Raw genomic sequence first — 15,643 nt, forward strand, 5'->3', positions numbered from 1 at the left:
CAAGTCCCCCTCCAGTCAAAAATGTGGTTTTATTTTTTATTTTTTTAAGTTTAGGTCCCCTCAAATGTCCAACCTTAACTATTCTGTCCTACAAAGTCTAACTGCAGTAACTACATTTTTGGTCAAAATTGAGTTATAACTAAAAATTAACTCCTTGATGTCTGTTTTATCTTGTGACAAAGTTTTTTGATTTCAATTTTGCTTTATTTCAGAGAAATAATTATATAAAAAACACAAAATTCCTGGACAAAACACACTACACTGTAAAACCCAATGTTGCTTGTTTGTTATTATAGCAAATTTCCTTTTCAATACGACAAAGATTTGTGCAAAAAGTCATTAACCCCATCGTCTTTGTTGTCTTGACATAAAAATTATTTCGCAGCATTGACACTTAAATATTTAAGTTGAAACAAGTTTGGTTTTTACAGTGTAGTCCTGTGTCAATCAGCGGTTTTCAATGCGTGTTTTGAAGATTTGCATGAGAAAAGCTTGAAGGAAACACCAAAATTCTATAAAACGTAAAGGCTTGAGGTAGTTTTTCTTTTTTGAAAAATAGATAATGCACTAAACGAGTGATAGAAACGTTTTTTCTGAATACGTTCTGATGAAGCGAACGTTTAACTCACATGACTGATCAGCTGTTTCTGCTCTGACATGAAAGAACAATTATGAATTGCCCAGTTGAATGAAATTCCTGAAAACTTCTCGTTTTCTCTCGTGGGTGGCCAAAGTTCTCCGATTATCAACCTCTTTTTTTGTTTGTTTTCTCTCTCTTGCGTAATCTTTTCTTCTTCTACTGTTTACTGACAGTATTACATCACACTGCCATCTTCTGACGAAAGTATGTTAATGCAGCTTTGTTTATTCGCTCTAAACCAGTTAATGGAAACTTATTCAGATTTTCCTTATTGAAACATGATGAGGCTGTGTGGAATGAAATATGTGCCACCAGAAACTGAATTTGAATTATTTATTATATTTGAATTTGAATTGCTTAACTTAAATCATTGCATTGAAAAACTGAATCTGAATTATAATTTGAAATTGAATTCATTAGTTTGGAACTGAACATTCAGTTCTCACAATTCAAATTCAGTTCGCAAATTTCTATTTCAATTTTATGCGACGAACATCCGGGTAGTTGAGGCAGAGCAATCGAGCACAGATACACAAAGCGCCTCTTCGGCCAATCAGCACCTCCGTTTTCTTTTGTAACATTTGTTGCTACACGGTTGCCATGGCACCTCTTCAGCCAATCAACACCTCTGTTTATTTTTGTAACATTTGTTGCTACCCGGTTGCTATAGCGCCTCTTCTGCCAATTACCACCTCCGTTTTTTGTTTTTTTTTGTATAATTTGTTGCCACCCGGTTGCCATAGCACCTCTTTGGCCAATCAGCACATCCATTTTCTGCGCTTGATTGTTCTTCATCAACTACCCGGATGTTTGTCGTAGAAAATTAAAATTGAATTTTGCGAACTGAATTTGAATTGTGAGAACTGAATGTTCAGTTCCAAACTAATAAATTCAGTTTCAAATTACAATTCAGATTCAGTTTTTCAATGCAATGATTCAAATTGAACAATACAAATTCAAATTATGTGATTCAAATTCAGGTTTTTAATGCAATTTAAGCAAGTTAAGCAATTCAAATTCAAATATAAGTAATTCAAATTCAGTTACTGTTGGCACATATTATACATTACATAGATTTTTCAATGGTGGAGAATGAGTGGTGTGTTTCCAGCTCCTTCTCAAAGTTGTTGTTTTAATGTGAGTAAACTATATTGGACAAAATAATTAACATACTTTAAAGCTGGAGAGGGACTTTTAATGTGTTGCTTTTTAAGGACTGACCGATCCAAAACTGTGCGTGTGTGCCTGCCTGTTAAAGGCCATTTGAGGAGAATATAAACTTCTTATGGTACAGTGTTATAATAATAATAATGCATCTCCAAGCATGACGGATACAGCAGATGTTAAGATGTGATCAGTTTACTCAAGCAGAGTTTGCATCAAATAAATGCTATTTTCTTATACAGCTGGCTCTGTTTATCTTAACTTTTGGGATTGATTGAGAAGAATGTCTGACTTTTTTATTGTGATGTTTGTGTGTGCGATCACATGTATATTTCTATTACAGAAGTAGTTACTGTTTATGTGCTTGTTTCTAATCTTCTCTTTCATAGTTGTGCTTCCCCAACTTTAGTGAAAAACACCTGAAAGTCGGCCAACTTCTTGCCAGTGACGACATACTGAGATCATCTTATTATTGTATTATTTATATCATCCTTTGTTTGTCGTTGTCCTATTTTCATTTCTTCCCTTTGTTTTTAGAAGTGTGTGTGGCTGTAGAGTGAATGTCATCTACCATCTCATCATGGGAATACCACCTGCTTTGAAACCACACACACACTTAATGCCAGGTAAAACACACACATCTTCTGGGACACTTGAACACACCACAAGGCTTGTACCAGAACATCTAAAAAACTTATTTCGCAGCATTGACACTTAAATATTTAAGTTGAAGCAAGTTTGGTTTTTACAGTGAAAAAAAATATTAGAATATGAAAAAGTTCAATATTTTTTGTCAATCATGTCAGAAAGTGAAACCCGTACATTATATAGATTCATTACACATAGAGTGAATATTTCAAGCCTGTTTTTCTTGTACATTTATGATTTTTTTCTCTTAAATTTGTGATTTTTTTCCTTGTAAATTTGTCTTTTTCTTATAAATTTTAGATTTTTTTAATCATAATTTTGTATTTTTTTCTCTTAAATTCATGATTTTTTTTTCCTCGTAAATTTGAATTTTTTGATTGTAAATTTGAGATTTTTTTTCTCTTAAATTTGTTGTTTTTTTTCTTGTAATTTTGAAGATTCTGCCTTAGAGATAATGAAAACACAAAACTCAGTGTGTCAGTATAAAAGTAGAATATTGCTGGTGAGTGTAATGTGCTGGTCCTGGGTCAGTGGTGGTTTGGGGCCATGTCCTCTGCTGCTGTTGCTCCACTGTGTTTTCTGAAGTCCACAGTCAACATAGCAGCCATCTAGCAGGACATTTTAGAGTCTTCATGCTTCCACAAGCTCTTTGGAGATGCTGCTTTCATTTCCCAGCAGGACTTGGCACCTGCCCACACTGGCAAAGGTACCAAAAGCTGCTTCAATGACCATGGTGTTACTGGGCTGGACTGGCCAGCAAACTTCCCACAGGAGTCTATGGGCTGTTGTCAAGAGGAAGCTGAGAGACACCAGATGAGCTGAAGGCTGCTATAAAAGCAACATGGTGCTGTAGGCTGATCTCCTCCATGCTGTAAGAAATGTTTGAAGTGAATGGGACGGCCGAATAAAAATGAGCGAAAAAGAACAATAATTGGAGATTTTTAAACGTCTACTTCTCCGGCATAATTTCACCTAGAGACTCCATTTAAACTTTAAATAGTAGACACAAGTCTTGTGTATCGGTGTATTAATCCACGTTTCGATAGGTTATATAGTTTTTTATCAATCCCTGCTCAATGACCATGATCATTTTTGGAGAAATTCTGAGATTATAATGGGTGTGTATTGCACGGAATGTTCGTGTCTCAGTGTATGACATCATCGCCAGAGTGTAGAGGAAGAGAAAAAACTGTCAAAAAATAAATTTGAAAACTGCGCTCCAGGCCGCAAATTCCACTCTACAGAAATAATTTATACATAGAAACGTAGGAAAATTAGTCTTCTCCCTCACAATCCTCTGGTAAAGCTGTCAGAGTTATAGTTTGGGCGTAGGACGCACAAATGATCCACCAACACGCACCAACAGCCTCATTGGCTCCTATATTAAAAATGCAGGAAGATTTCTGAAAAGGGAGATGTAACAGTTTTTTTAGATCGCTCTAATGAAGCTATTTTTTCATTTTTCTTTAAAAAAAAACATATGTAGACATTCAGGAAGAACTCAGGACGCTCAAAGTGAAGTCGGATCAATGATAGGTATTATGGTTTTGCCAAAAATGCTTTCTGTTCCAGGCCAGAAATTCCGGTCTGTCCACCTCTGGCTGTTCCGAACAATTGGCAGTTGGTGGCAGTTAATTCTGTTGATTGCTCTGATTGCCTTTGATCCTTTGATGTGATTACAGTTACAGATACATGCACACAGACATGCGCATAAGCGTGCACACTCCCCCAGATACACATGCTTTGAGGTTAAAGGTCATAGGTTGCTGTCTTAATAAATACTTGAAAAGGAATGCTTGTCGTAGGTGTGCTCCTTGTATATTATATAGTATCATCACATTACTAGTATTAATTGTTTGAAATCTCTGAAGAATCTCATCATAGTGTACACACACCGGCAGTAGCCCCCGTGGCCCTTTCAGAATTTCCCCAGAGGAAATTTTCTAGTATTAGTCTTTGCCATCCCACGCTAAATTCACAGCTGATTGGATTAGCTGTGAATATTTCAGGCAACCTTGAGCCCATCTGCAGGCTCCGTGTCTGTAACGGGTGCTCCAGTGGCGAGGTTAACACACAGCCGCTATAATCAGAGAAGTGTCCCTGGCTGCTACACCACACACTGGTTTCTGGGTCACTCGTCAGCCCTCTGAGAGGCCCGATCCACATGAGCAACAGAGAGAGAGAGAGAGGGGAAGGTATTTATAGAAAAATGGGGCTTCGCAGTACCTTTTTCTTGCAAAGAACCATTTCAGGACCAAGTGAGCGTGTCCCAGTTTCCTGCTCAGCGCTCAGCCAGCCACTGGGTTTGGACTGAGGCTGAGGCTGGAGCGCCTCGCCCAGGATGGAGAGCCTCCGTTCTCCTCCGGCCTCCTTCTGCTCGGCTGCAGAACGCTGGTTCTCTGATTGAGAACAGGGAGGAGCAGCTCACCCACAGATGTGACCTTTTGAGGGTCCACTTGATTCGCTTAACTGGGGTTTTTAGGGGCTTTTTGGAGGCAGGTGAAGAGCAGCACAAAGGTGTCTGAGGGCACTCTTTGGGCTGCAGAGACCTCCAGGTTGGGGGCGAAGGGAGGCTGGCTGGAACGTGCCCCGCCGCAAGCCGGGCAAGGATGAGGCGTTTCCTGAGCAGAAAGGGCCGCTTCTCCCTGCGCCAGAGCAAGTCTGGGACCCGGAGCGCCTCCAAAGATTTCTGTAAGTGTGTTTTCTGTTGATCTGTCCTGTACAATGACATTTATTGCACGTCTGTCCGTCCTGGGAGATGGATCCCCCCTGGTTTCTTCTTCTTTTTCCTCTCTAAAAAGGGGTTTTTGAGGAGTTTTTCCCTGTAAAAGGGGGTTTTTGAGGAGTTTTTCCCTGTTAAAAGGGGTTTTGAGGAGTTTTTCCCTGTATAAAGGGTTTTTTGAGGAGTTTTTCCCTGTAAAAAGGGGTTTTGAGGAGTTTTTCCCTGTAAAAAGGGTTTTTTTAGGAGTTTTTCCCTGTAAAAAGGGTTTTTTGAGGTGTTTTTCCCTGTAAAAAGGGTTTATTTATTCCTGTGGTCTAAGTCTAGTACCCTCAGGTTGAATGCACTTATTGTGAGTCGCTTTGGACAAAAGAGTCAGCTAAATGACATGTAATGTAATGTTTTTGAGGAATTTTCCCTGTTAAACGGGTTTTTGAGGAGTTTTTCCCTGTAAATAGGCCAGAATCATCAAAATTACAAGAAATACAGGCTTGAAATATTTCAAGGGTTTTTTGAGGAGATTTTCCCTGTTAAAAGGGTTTTTTGAGGAGTTTTTCCCTGTAAAAAGGGGTTTGGAGGATTTTTTCCTTGTTAAAAGGGTTTTTTGAGGAATTTTTCCCAGAGTAAAGGGTTTTTTCTGTAAAAAGGAGTTTTTCTCTGGCCGATATGAGGGTCTAAGGCACCATGTACAGTTTGTAAAGCCCTTTGAGGCAAATTTGTGATTTTGGGCTCTATAAAATAAAATTGACTTGACTTGAAATCTCTGAATGGTAGGTTTCACATGATGTTCCCGAACTGTTTCACCTGCTGGAGGTAAGACAAAGGGGCTGGAGCTGACATTGTGTAACTGGGTCGCAGGCTGAGGAGAACAGGACAGAAAGAAGTCTTGACAATCCTCTGAGAGCTGGGAGAAAAAAAATTATTCTGAGCTCTGTGGAAGTGATTTCCCAATCTATTTTAGATCAGTAATCAGCTGCAGTTTGATGTTTCCTCTCAGCAAGATGACACCACATTCTCTGGCTCTTTGTCAGTCTTTGGATTTGATATATGTTTTATTCACTCCGCCACATCTCACCCTGGATATTTAGCCCTCTGCTCCTGTAAGATCTGATTTTTTTTTCTTTTCTCTTTTGCATTGAAGCTGATCTGACATTTCTACATTTCTTTGCAAAGTCTCGTACAGACTTATTCTCACACTTTTTTTTTGTTACTTTCCTTACTTCCCGTCTCTAATTTAGTCTTTTCTCCGTCTGTTTCACTTTTCCTCCGTCTCCATCTCTCTGTTTGCCTCTGATCAACTGCAAAAAAGAAGAAAAACTGCGGTTTGATGCTGCTGCTTGTTTGATGGTTGACTGCATGCAGTTGTTTGTGTATCTGCACTTTTGTGATTTATCTCACACAAGTCAGCTCTGTTACATTTCCCAATGTCAAATTTTTCCTTCTAATTTTGCATCTTGGAGTCTTAAAATCTTTGCTGGTGCCGGAGTCGCTTGGCTTGGCTTTCTTTAAATGACTTATGTTCATTTTTTCAGCTTTTTTTACACAGAAATCAGACGCGGTGAAGTTGCTAAGTCTGCCATATTTGCCATATTTCAAGTAGCTTTTTAATACAAATACAGAGGAAAAAAGAGAAGTGTTGTAGATATTCATGTTGTGATGCAGAATAAGAAGTGGTTTTAGGGTGTTTGGTGAGAAACCTTTAACACAGGGGTCTCAAACTCAAATTACCTGGGGGCCACAGGAGGTAGTATCGAAATGACCAAAAAAGACACTAAATGACCCAAAAAAAGACACTATATTTCTAAAAAAAAAAAAAAAAAAAAAAGACACTAAATTACAGAAAAACTAAATTACCTAAGAAAGACACAAAATGACCAAAAAAAGACACAAAATTACTAAAAAAGACACACAATTACAAAAGACACAACATTGTTTTAAAATAGACACACAATTATTAAAAAAGACACAAAATTACTAAAAAAGAAACAAAATTACTAAAAGACACAAAATGACCAAAAAAAACACAAAATTATTTTTAAAAAAGACACAAAATTACTAAAAAGGACACATTACCAAAAAATACACAAAATTATTTAAAAAGACACATTTTTTTTTTTTTTAAAAGACACAAAATTATTTTAAAAAGACACATTACCAAAAAAGACACAAAATTATTTTAAAAAGACACAAAATTATTTTTAAAAAAGACACAAAATTATTTTAAAAAGACACAAAATTACCCAAAAAAGTAATTAAAGGGACCTTCCACACACAACACGGTAAAGCTTTAACAACAAGAATCATAAAGTGGACTCACGGTTCTCTACATGTCCTATATATATCTTTGACGTATCTGGATGGCTGTAGATGAAGTCCAGTGAGCCTGGTGGGAGGTTCCTGCTGCAGTGAATGAGGCCAGTGATCAGGGGAAGGCAGCAGGTCAGATGGGCCAGAAACCAACAGTCAGAATTAACCTCCTTCTGTCTATTCTTTTACTGGCATTTAACTGACAGAAGTCACATCAAAAGCATTTTTTTTAAGACTGACAGATTCGTTTTCCTGTGTCTCTCTATTAGTAGCTTCCTAACATGGACTCCCTATCCTGACTTGTCCTACTTAAACCAGGGACTGTTTGACCTCCATTTACGGCTCACGTCCTGCTGTCTCTATGAGCAGCTTGCACCAGATTAGACACCTACCTGCATGTTAATATGGAATACAAGAAGAAAAACATTTCACCTCCAGATAAAAAAACTAAAGAAAGAGTCTACTTTAATGGGTTATTATACTTATCTGGCTTCTTTTTTTTTTTTTTACATTAAGCTCCTTTTTAAAGGTACAGTTCACCTGATAATAAAATATAATGTTTTTATCTTGAGCTATTTTTCAATCTAGATTGAACTTGTCAACAAAGGGTGTAGAAAGAGAAACAGATACCACACAAATTACAAACAAGTAAGATAGGCAGCAAACAATAGAAAATAGAATAGATAGAAAAGACCCAACCTGTCAGCTTTATGTCGGTTCAGGGTTGATTGAAAACCATAGACTGTATATAAATAATGGACGTAGCTGCTCAGTTTTCTGAGGTAAGTAACAAACATTTGTTTTTTGTTTTTTTTGCTAGCCAAAACTAACATCCCAGTTAATGGTCCAGTTAATGCTAACATGAATTAGCAGCAGCTTCTCTCAGTCAGGTTGAGGTGTAGAGAATAACAAAAGGATTCTTATACAGAGCTAAAAATAAGAAACGTAAAGTTTGGTTGATTTGGGGACAAACTGTCCCTTTAATGTACTTGCATCTTTTCCAACTGTCTGTCTCCTGTCCGTCCTCCAGTCCTCGGCCTCCCGCCCACCAACCAGAACTGGCCCGAGGCTTTTGGCTTCCGTCTGGGTGGCACGGGGCCCAGCTACATCCTGTCCGTGGTGGAGGGCAGCAGTGCGTATCTGGCCGGTCTGCAGCCCGGGGACCAGGTGGTGGACATCGAGGGCCAGGATGTGACCAACCTCAGCACGCCGGCTCTGATCGCTCTGGCTCAGACCCTGAAGACGGTCCCACCCAGCATCGGAGTGGTGTCCCGGGTCGAACAGGTCAGCTGGAGTACACTTATACACATGTTGGACTTTTAAAACACTAAGAACACACAAAATTCAGGTAGGGCTGGTCATATTGTTTGTTTGTTTGTTTTATTTGGATACCCATTAGCTGTAATATACAGCAGCTATTCTCAACCTTTTTGGTCATTTAATGTCTTTTTTGCCCATTTTGTGTCTTTTTTGGTCATTTTGTGTCTTTTTTTGGTCATTTTGTGCCTATTTTTGGTCATGTTGTGTCTTTTTTGTAATTTTGTGTCGTTTTTGATCATTTTGTGTCTTTTTTGGTCATTTTGTGTCTTTTTTTTGTAATTTTGTGTCTTTTTTTTGGTCATTTTGTGCCTATTTTTGGTCATGTTGTGTCTTTTTTGTAATTTTGTGTCGTTTTTGATCATTTTGTGTCTTTTTTGGTCATTTTGTGTCTTTTTTTTAGTCATTTTATGTCTTTTTTTAGTCATTTTGTGTCTTTTTTTTTGCCCTTTTTGTGTTTTATTTTGTCATTTTGTGTCTTTTTTTGGTCATTTTGTGTCTTTTTTGGTCATTTTGTGTTTTTTCTTGTCATTTTGTGTCTTTTTTGGTAATTTCGTGCTTTTTTCTGGTCATTTTGTGTCTTTTTTGGTCATTTTGTGTTTTTTCTTGTCATTTTGTGTCTTTTTTGGTAATTTCGTGCTTTTTTCTGGTCATTTTGTGTAGTTTTTGGTCATTTTGTGCTTTTTTCTGGTCATTTTGTGTAGTTTTTGGTCATTTTGTGTTTTTTTCTGGTCATTTTGTGTCTTTTTTGGTCGACACAAAATGACCAAAAAAAGACAAATGACCAAAAAGAGGGGCGGCTGTGGCTCAGTTGGTAAAGCTTTCGTCCTGTAGCCTCGGCCACCAGTATGAATGTGTGTGTGAATGAATGAGTGAATGAGTGTATATAAGTGTATATAATGTATGTTAACCCCATAGTGGGTTATATCATGACATGAATTGTTATTGAGATATAAAATCACGTGTATCATAAAAGAAGATTGAGTCAGTATTCAGGTAAAGACATCACTTCCTGTCCCTCCTCCCTCAGATTGACATCACTCCTGGTCCAGACGGTCGTTTTGGCTTCACCATCGTAGGAGACAGCCCCCTGATGGTGGAGGACTGTATGCCCAACGGACCCGCCGGCCGTAACGGCCTGAAGGCCGGGGACTACGTCATGGAGGTCAACGGGATCCCGGTGAAGCATCACGAGACGGCGGCGGCCATGATCAAAGCGGCCCAGGGCCGGCCTCTACGTCTGGGCGTCCTCAGTATGGCCCGAAGACCCAAGAGGCTCAGCAGCAGCATGAGGGTCCTGTCTCAGAGCGGGGACAGCGTCCGGGAGAGCCGCGCACACAAGGCCATGGAGTTCAACAAGAAAGTGGGTCAATCAATCAGACTTTATTTATAGAGCACTTTTCATACAAGAGAGATGTAATACAAATTGCTTCACATAAAAAATAAAAGGAAAAAATAAATAAATAATAATATAACATAGAAACAAACAAACTCCCTCCATCCCATTAAAAACAAGGCACAAACTGAGAAAACACTGGAGGCAGGTTAGAAATTAATTAGATTAAATAAATAATAATAAAGTAAGGCAAGATCAAATAAAATATAAAAAAACAAAAGTAAATAATAGCAATAGAAAGTAAAAAAGCTAGATAAAAAAGATGAAAACAATAAATAAATAATTAAAAATACTAATTATTAAATTAGATATAATAAATAAAAATAAAGTAAGGTAAGATAAAATAAAATAACATAAAAAGCAAATAATAATAATAAAAAGTAAAGAAGCTAGATAAGAAAGATTAAAACAATAAATAAATAATTAAAAAGTAGAGCATGATAAATATATATGTATATATATATATATATATATATATATATATACATATATATATATATATATATAGAGAGAGAGAGAGAGACTAATAAATAGTAGCAAATAAATAAATAAAATAAATTAGATTTAAGGTAAGTAAGGTAAGATAAAATAAAAAAAGGCTTCAGAAAGCCAAATATGAGGAAATCTGGGAGAAGTGGGGATTGTACATCACCCCGAAACGCCTTTCTTTTGTTTAATATTATGTAACTTTCATTATTTTTATTTTTTTATTCTGTTTTACTTCTTGCTGTCGATGGAAACACCCCCAAGTTCTGTTCATTTGTTGATAACTAGATAAAAATCTGAAAATATTGATCACAACGTGCTATTGAAATGTGATTCTAAATAAAGAAAAATGGTTCAAGTAAAAGCCAAATTAAGAAGATAAGTCTTAAGTTTGCTTTTAAAAATCTGAAGCGTCTCTGAGGGCCTCAGGTCTTCAGGTCTTCCACCAATGTGGACCACGGTCTAACTTTTGGTTTAATTAAAAGGCAAAAAGACCTGAGGGTCCTAGACGTAGATTTTTGGATTTTTATGCGTCCCGCATTCTGTATATTTACACATTGCGTTTATTGACCCGTCAGGTGGAGGAGGTGCTGGGGGAGGAGCCAGATGTGAAGGAGCAGCTGTTTGAGGTGCTGAAGCAGTACGCAGCTGAGCGAGACGTGGAGAGTCTGGCCGAGGCGCTGCCCGACATCCTGATCACTGAGGAGCATCAGCAGCTGATCGACAACGTCAGGTAGCCAATCAGCTGCTCAGACACATGATATACATCAAACAACATCTGTTTTTATGTTGTATTTGTCCTGTTTTGATTCTGTGTGACCAGGGGCAAAGATGGGATTTTTGTCACAAAATGATTTCATCTCAATTAGTTATTTTTACACTCCATGCCTTAACACAAAACAAACATGTTTTATTTAAGCATTTTTAAATGAACTGTAGTTTAAACAACAACCAACATATTTACATAAATAAAAATAAGTTTGTAAAATTAAGTTTGTAATTTCCAGTGCAGCCAAACACATTTACTGACTTGAAGCTGACTCAATGAAGGACCCAAAAACATCTCTCCTCCTTTATCACCCTGAACATACTGCTGGGAAACTTCTTGTCTGTCAGGATTCTCTGTAATTATGATGGGGGGACCCAAACAAAGTAGGGGAAGTTTTTTGCCCTAAAAGCCTAAATTTGGTGCCTCTCACACATTCTAATGCCACTATTCCATCTTAATCATTGCATATTTATGAATTATTGTAAAGGAGAATAAGGGTTCTTCTATGTTTTATTCAAGGCGTCTTATTTTGACAGTCTTCTTGCAAATTCTGTGTTGGACTCTGCTAACATTCCATGTGCTCTTATTTTGAAAGCTACATGCGTTTGCTTTTATTTTGAAGGCAGGTCTAACACGTTCTTACCGTAATGCCTTATGGTGTGTTTAATTTACACTGAAAGTCTGAACTTGGAGCTTGGATCAACGTCGAACATTCTGACATTCATGTAGACCTTGAACGCACCATTAGCAGCCGGACTTTCTTTGTCATGGGTCTCAAAATCGCGGCCCGTGGGCCAATTGAGGCCCTCATAATGATATTTTATGGCCCCCACCTTGATATGAAAGTTTAATGTGAGTTTTATATGAATGGTACTTTACCGTGTTTTGTGTGGAAGGTCCCTTTAATTACTTTTTTTGGTAATTTTGTGTCTTTTTTTAAAGTAATTTTGTCTTTTTTAATAAGTGTGTGTCTTTTTAATAATTTTGTGTTCTTTTTGGTAATTTTTTTGGTAATTTTGTTTAATTTTTTAAGTAATTAGTTGTTGTTTTTTCATGTCATTTTGTGTCTCTTCTGGTAATTCTGTGTCTTTTTTTGGTCATTTTGTGTCTTTTATTGGTCTTTTTGTGTCTTTTTTAAGAAACTTAGTTTTTTTCTGTCATTTTGTGTATTTTTTTGGTTATTTTGATACTGCCACCAGCGGCCCCCAGGTAATTTGTGTTTGAGACCCCTGACGTAACGCCTTATGGTGTGTTTTATTAACACTGAAAGTTGGAACTTGGAGCTCTGAACAACGTTGAAAATGCTGACAATCGTGTAGACCTTGAACGCACCATTAGTAGCCGGACTCTCTATGTGTGTTGCAATGTAAATAGTCTAACTAACGGAACATTAATCCTATGAGGATCACTATGAATCTGGGGGATATCTGAATGCATGTGTGTGACAAACCAGCCTTTTAGTTCTTCAAAGAAAGTGATCAAAGAAACCTTGTCAGATACAGACAGACACTTCCTTTAAAACAGTTTACCCCCCCCCCCCCCCCCCTCCCAAAGCACTAAAACTGATTCCTCTGCATATAATAAAAAAATCAAAAACAAAAAGTCTAAATCAAAAAGATCCACTGTGCGACAGAAGTCCTTCTACAGTGGCTTTACATGGTGTTTCTGTCACTTCCAGTGATGTAACCAGGACGCTGCATTAATATTTCAGCCTGCAGCTCTGTTTTCAGTCTGAACTCTCACAGGGTGGAGATGTTTGTGAATTTAGAGTTGCATTTTAGTTTGGCTTGTTGGGAAGGAACTGGAGTACCTAAAAAAACAAAAAACTCTTGTTAGATTTGTTAGTTTTGTTAGAATTATTTCCAACAGTTAAACTGTGATATGTTGTGTGTGAATCAGAATATCAGAGCAACTTACATTCTGTTGTTAAACCAGTTTCCAATCTATTTTTTTGTGTATGTACGATAAAAGCATGTTTTAGTCATTGTTTGACATATTAAGACCAAGAAAAGTGTAAAAATATATTCTGCCCTACAAAGTCTAACTGCAGTAACTACACAAAAGATAAAACTGAGAAAAACTGCTTTAAAGTTATTTAACATTTTTTAACTGGCCAGCCAAATGGGTTATAGGTAGGTTAGTGACATGACACTTATTTCTACATGTATTGATGATGTAATTTTTATGCTAAAAAATCACGATGATTTATTTAACCTTTGACCCCCAAAAATGTAGTTACTGCACTCTGGTTTTGCTGTAAAAGGTTCTAATAGTAATGTTGTCGTCTTCTTTCAGCTTTTATATTTTGTTTTCAGTAAATAAATATTTTCAAATTGATTTTGTTTTAAACTCTATTCAAAGATTTGCACATTTTAGACTTAATATTATAAAGTAATGTTATACTTTAGTCTGAATATAATTTTATCTCACTCTTTTTACTTGATCACGATCTAGATAATAATTCCCCTATCAAATAAACTTATCATTTCGATTCTTGTTTTCACTATTCAACACAATGAAGAAATACAAAGCTACAATGTATCACGGTCAAAGTGAAGTTACTGCGGTCTGCTTTGATTTTATGTTTAAATTTATATATTGTGATAATAATAATAATACATTTTATTTGTAAAGCACTTTTCATTGTTAAAAGCAATCCCAAGGTGCTACAGAATACAACAAGATTTAAAAAAAAAAAAAAAACAGGTTTAAAAGCCAAAGCACAACGATACATTTAGTAAAAGGCCTTTTTGAAAAGATATATGTATCCAAATCAGACCGTGATAAGTGTAATTACTGCGGTCTGCTTTGGTTTTGAGTTGGATTTTGTAGTTACTGCAATTTTTATATCATTATTTCTCTGAAATAAAGCAAAATTGAAATCTAAAACTTTGTCACAAGATAAAACAGACATCAAGGAGTTCATTTTAAATTATAACTTAATTTCCACCAAAAATGTAGTTACTGCAGTTAGACTTTGTAGGACTGTATATATTGATGTAAATAAGTTAAACATTCAGTGATGACTCAGCAGATTTTCGGCCTATGAGCCCAGTTTAAACTTCAGTAAATTACAGCTGAACTGTAAAACATTAACGAAGCATATGAGCACAGTTTATTAACAGCCAACAAACAACTTTAAACTAATCCAAAAGTGTGCATCTTAATAAATAATTAATGCTTTTTGACACACAAAAAAGAAGGAAATCTCCAGAAACTTAAAACTAAAGCAACCACCCATTTATGAGTTATTCTGTTTGGTGGAGTGGGGAAATTAATATTAAACAACACTGAGTGAAATCTCCATGCAGATAATGACCTAAAAGTGCTGCAAGTTTTCTCAAACAATGAGAACTAAAACTGTATAAAACCTTTACTTTAAAAAAAAAATATATATATATAATCTGCAATGAATAGTAATGCTTTGCCATTAAAAAGTTCCAAGAAAATCCTAATAATTCTTCTTGGGGAAAATATAATAAATAATAATAATAATAATGCATTTTATTTATAGGCGCCTTTTAGGACTCTCAAGTTCGCCTCACAATAAACAATTGAAAATAAAACAATAATAATAAAAACAGCAATGGCAGTAGTAATAACAAACAACACTAAAACAGTACAGACAAAAATTGGCAAAAAAAAAAAAAGTTGACAAAGAGGAAAACGAAGGACATTTTCACTATAATTTTAGTTAGTTTTAGTTTTGTAACCATAAAATACAGTTTCAGTTAGTTAAGTACCGTAATTATCTTTTTTAAAGCATAAACCTAATGTAACCTTTAACCCTTATAACAAAGTCTGAAATCTCAAAAAAGCCTTTAAAGAAGTGAGGACCGGCCAAAATGTCCTCACTTTGCAAAAATGTCCTCACTCTGTTGGTTAAAAACGTGTCCTGGTCCTCACTATGTAGGAAGAACAAGAACACACACACACACACACACACACACACACACACACACACACACATTCTTGTACTTTTATCTTTGTGAGGACCCTCATTGGAATAGTGAACTCCCTTTTTGTAATGGGGTATTTGTTGGGTGGGAGATTAAAAGAGGTCACAGTAAATTTTTGCCTTTATTTCCTTTGTCTGATCCATTTTCATTATGTATGAAAAAAGTTGACAAAGACGAAAACGAAGGACATTTTCACTTTTAGTTAGTTTATGTTCGTTTTGTAACCACACAATACAGT

At 36.4% G+C, this 15,643-nt stretch overlaps 1 protein-coding gene across 1 annotated transcript in view; it reads left to right on the forward strand.

Moving 5' to 3' along the window:
* Positions 1–4,687: 4,687 nt before the first annotated feature.
* Positions 4,688–15,643, forward strand: part of grid2ipa (glutamate receptor, ionotropic, delta 2 (Grid2) interacting protein, a) — a 49,474-nt gene continuing 38,518 nt past the window's right edge. Inside the window, exons 1-4 of the mRNA XM_059348139.1 lie at positions 4,688–5,143; positions 8,509–8,762; positions 9,826–10,158; positions 11,256–11,410. Of these exons, the coding sequence (XP_059204122.1) occupies positions 5,062–5,143; positions 8,509–8,762; positions 9,826–10,158; positions 11,256–11,410 (824 nt within the window). The 5' untranslated portion in view covers positions 4,688–5,061. The remainder of the gene's footprint in view (positions 5,144–8,508; positions 8,763–9,825; positions 10,159–11,255; positions 11,411–15,643) is intronic.

Source organism: Centropristis striata, chromosome 13, assembly GCF_030273125.1.
Source record: "Centropristis striata isolate RG_2023a ecotype Rhode Island chromosome 13, C.striata_1.0, whole genome shotgun sequence".
Taxonomy (NCBI): domain Eukaryota; kingdom Metazoa; phylum Chordata; class Actinopteri; order Perciformes; family Serranidae; genus Centropristis; species Centropristis striata.